The sequence below is a fragment of the Onychomys torridus genome, chromosome 23 (assembly GCF_903995425.1).
Source record: "Onychomys torridus chromosome 23, mOncTor1.1, whole genome shotgun sequence".
NCBI lineage: Eukaryota > Metazoa > Chordata > Mammalia > Rodentia > Cricetidae > Onychomys > Onychomys torridus.
In genome coordinates, this window is record NC_050465.1 from 40,384,022 (window position 1) to 40,385,990 (window position 1,969).

At 47.9% G+C, this 1,969-nt stretch overlaps 1 protein-coding gene across 1 annotated transcript; it reads left to right on the top strand.

Moving 5' to 3' along the window:
* Positions 1-1,414: 1,414 nt before the first annotated feature.
* LOC118573009 (MICOS complex subunit Mic10-like) lies at positions 1,415-1,705 on the top strand. Its single transcript, XM_036172991.1, has one exon. It carries the CDS (start codon positions 1,415-1,417, stop codon positions 1,703-1,705), a length of 291 nt encoding a protein of 96 aa, XP_036028884.1.
* Positions 1,706-1,969: the final 264 nt, after the last annotated feature.

A 1,969-nucleotide genomic window follows, 5' to 3' on the forward strand; every position in this document is an offset into this window, starting at 1 on the left:
TTGTGTTTTCTTTATTGATTCTATTTCCATTTTTAGGTCTTGAACAATTTTATTCAGTTCCTTCGACTATTTGTGCTCTTTTGGATTTATTCATTTCTTCTTTAAGGACCTCTATCATCTTCAAATAGTTGGTGTTAAGGTCTTTTTCTTTTGCTTTGGTTCTGTTGGAATATTCAGGGCCTTCTGTGGTAGGATAGCTGAGATCTAGTGGAGACATATTGCCTTGGCTGTTATTGTGTTTTTACACTGGTGTCTAGGCAACTGGGTTTGGGATGATTGTTGGTGTAGATGCTGATTTCTGGATTGTCTTTGTTGGGTGGGTGTTTTGTTCCTTGGTTTCTGTTTTCTCTCTGGATTTTTGGAGAGTCTAATGTCTGTGTGTTGCCTGTTTTCTGGCCTGCTTATCTGGTGTGTTAACAGGAACTGACTGCTGATGTTGGAGGCTAGGACACTGGGATGAGTTGGGGGAGGGAAGGTTGGAGGAGAAGGTCTTTGTGATCCCTTGGGGATGGGGTCAGAAAGGGAAGGAAGACCACAGCAAGTTTCTGTTCCAGAGCTGGGGATGTGACTGGGGGGATTGGATCTCAGGAGCAGTAGGAGAGGTGTAGGTCCATCTTCAGCCTACTTGCTGTCCTGGGAGGAGCATCCCTTGGGTTAGCAGGGGGTGCCTGCTTTGGTTTGGTCTGGAACAAAGCAGCAAGTGAGGAGAGGAAGGTTAGAGGGGGAAGATCTGTGGGATCCACAGGTGTGGCAGTTCGAATGTCATTGGCCCCCATAATCTCATTGGTAGTGGCACTATAGGAGGCGTGGCTTTGTTGAACTAGGTACAGCCAAGAGATCAGTTGGAGTCGTGTGGTGGTATTATGTTCTCCAAAATAATTGTGCACCCTAATAAACTTATCTGGGGTCAGAGAACAGACAGCCACTAGATACAGAGCCAAAAATGGTGGCTAGAAAATGGGTCAGAGCAAGCCATAGCAGAAGCCGGGCGGTGGTGGTGCACGCCTTTAATCCCAGCACTTGGGAGGCAGAGCTAGTCGGATCTGTGTGTTCAAGGATACAGCAAGTATGGAGACACATGCCTTTAATCCCAGGGAGTGATGGCAGAAAGAGAAAGATATATAAGGTGTGAAGACCAGAAACTAGAAGCATTTGGCTGGTTAAGCTTTCAGGCTTCTAGCAGCAGTTCAGCTGAGATTCATTTGGATGAGGACTCAGTAGCTTGCAATCTGAGGAAACAAGACCAGCTGAGGAACTGGCAAGGTGAGGAAGCTATGGCTTGTTCTGCGTCTCTGATCTTCCAGCATTCACCCCAATCTTGGCTTCGAGTTTGCTTTATTAATCAGAACTTCTCACAATTCTGCTACAGAGTCGGGGGCGGGCATGAGGAGCTCTGGAGTTGCTTGTGGAGAACATGTCAGAATCCGACCTCGTCAGAAAGTGGGACCGGTGCATGGCCCATGTGGAGGTGAATCGAGGTACTGGATTTGGATTAGGAGTTGTTTTCTCTCTCACCTTGAAAAGAAGAATGTGGCCATTGGCCTTCGCTTCTGGCGTGGGACGGGGGATGGCCTATTCCAGCTGTCAGCACAGCTTGCAGGCCTCGTATCTTCTACATGGAAAATATGTCAAAAGAGCAGTGATGTATGCTGAGAACATCACAGCGGGAGGAAAGAGAAGCCGCGGTTATTCCTCGGGACGCTGACGTGCCCTGGAGTGCGCTGCCGTCCTACGACAGTGCCGCCGTCAGCAACGCTTTCAACTCCAGCCACTGTTTGTGTGTTTGAAACCAGGTCTGTTTCTTTTGTATTTTCTCTTTGAGAATCGTAAGGAGGTGATCGTAAATAAATTAAAAATGGGAAGCTCCCCATCCCCCCCAAAGAAATAGGTATGGCCTTGATGGGGGAAGTATGTCACTGTGGGGGCAGGTTTTGAGGTTCCTGTGCTCAGGATACCACCCAGTGGTTCA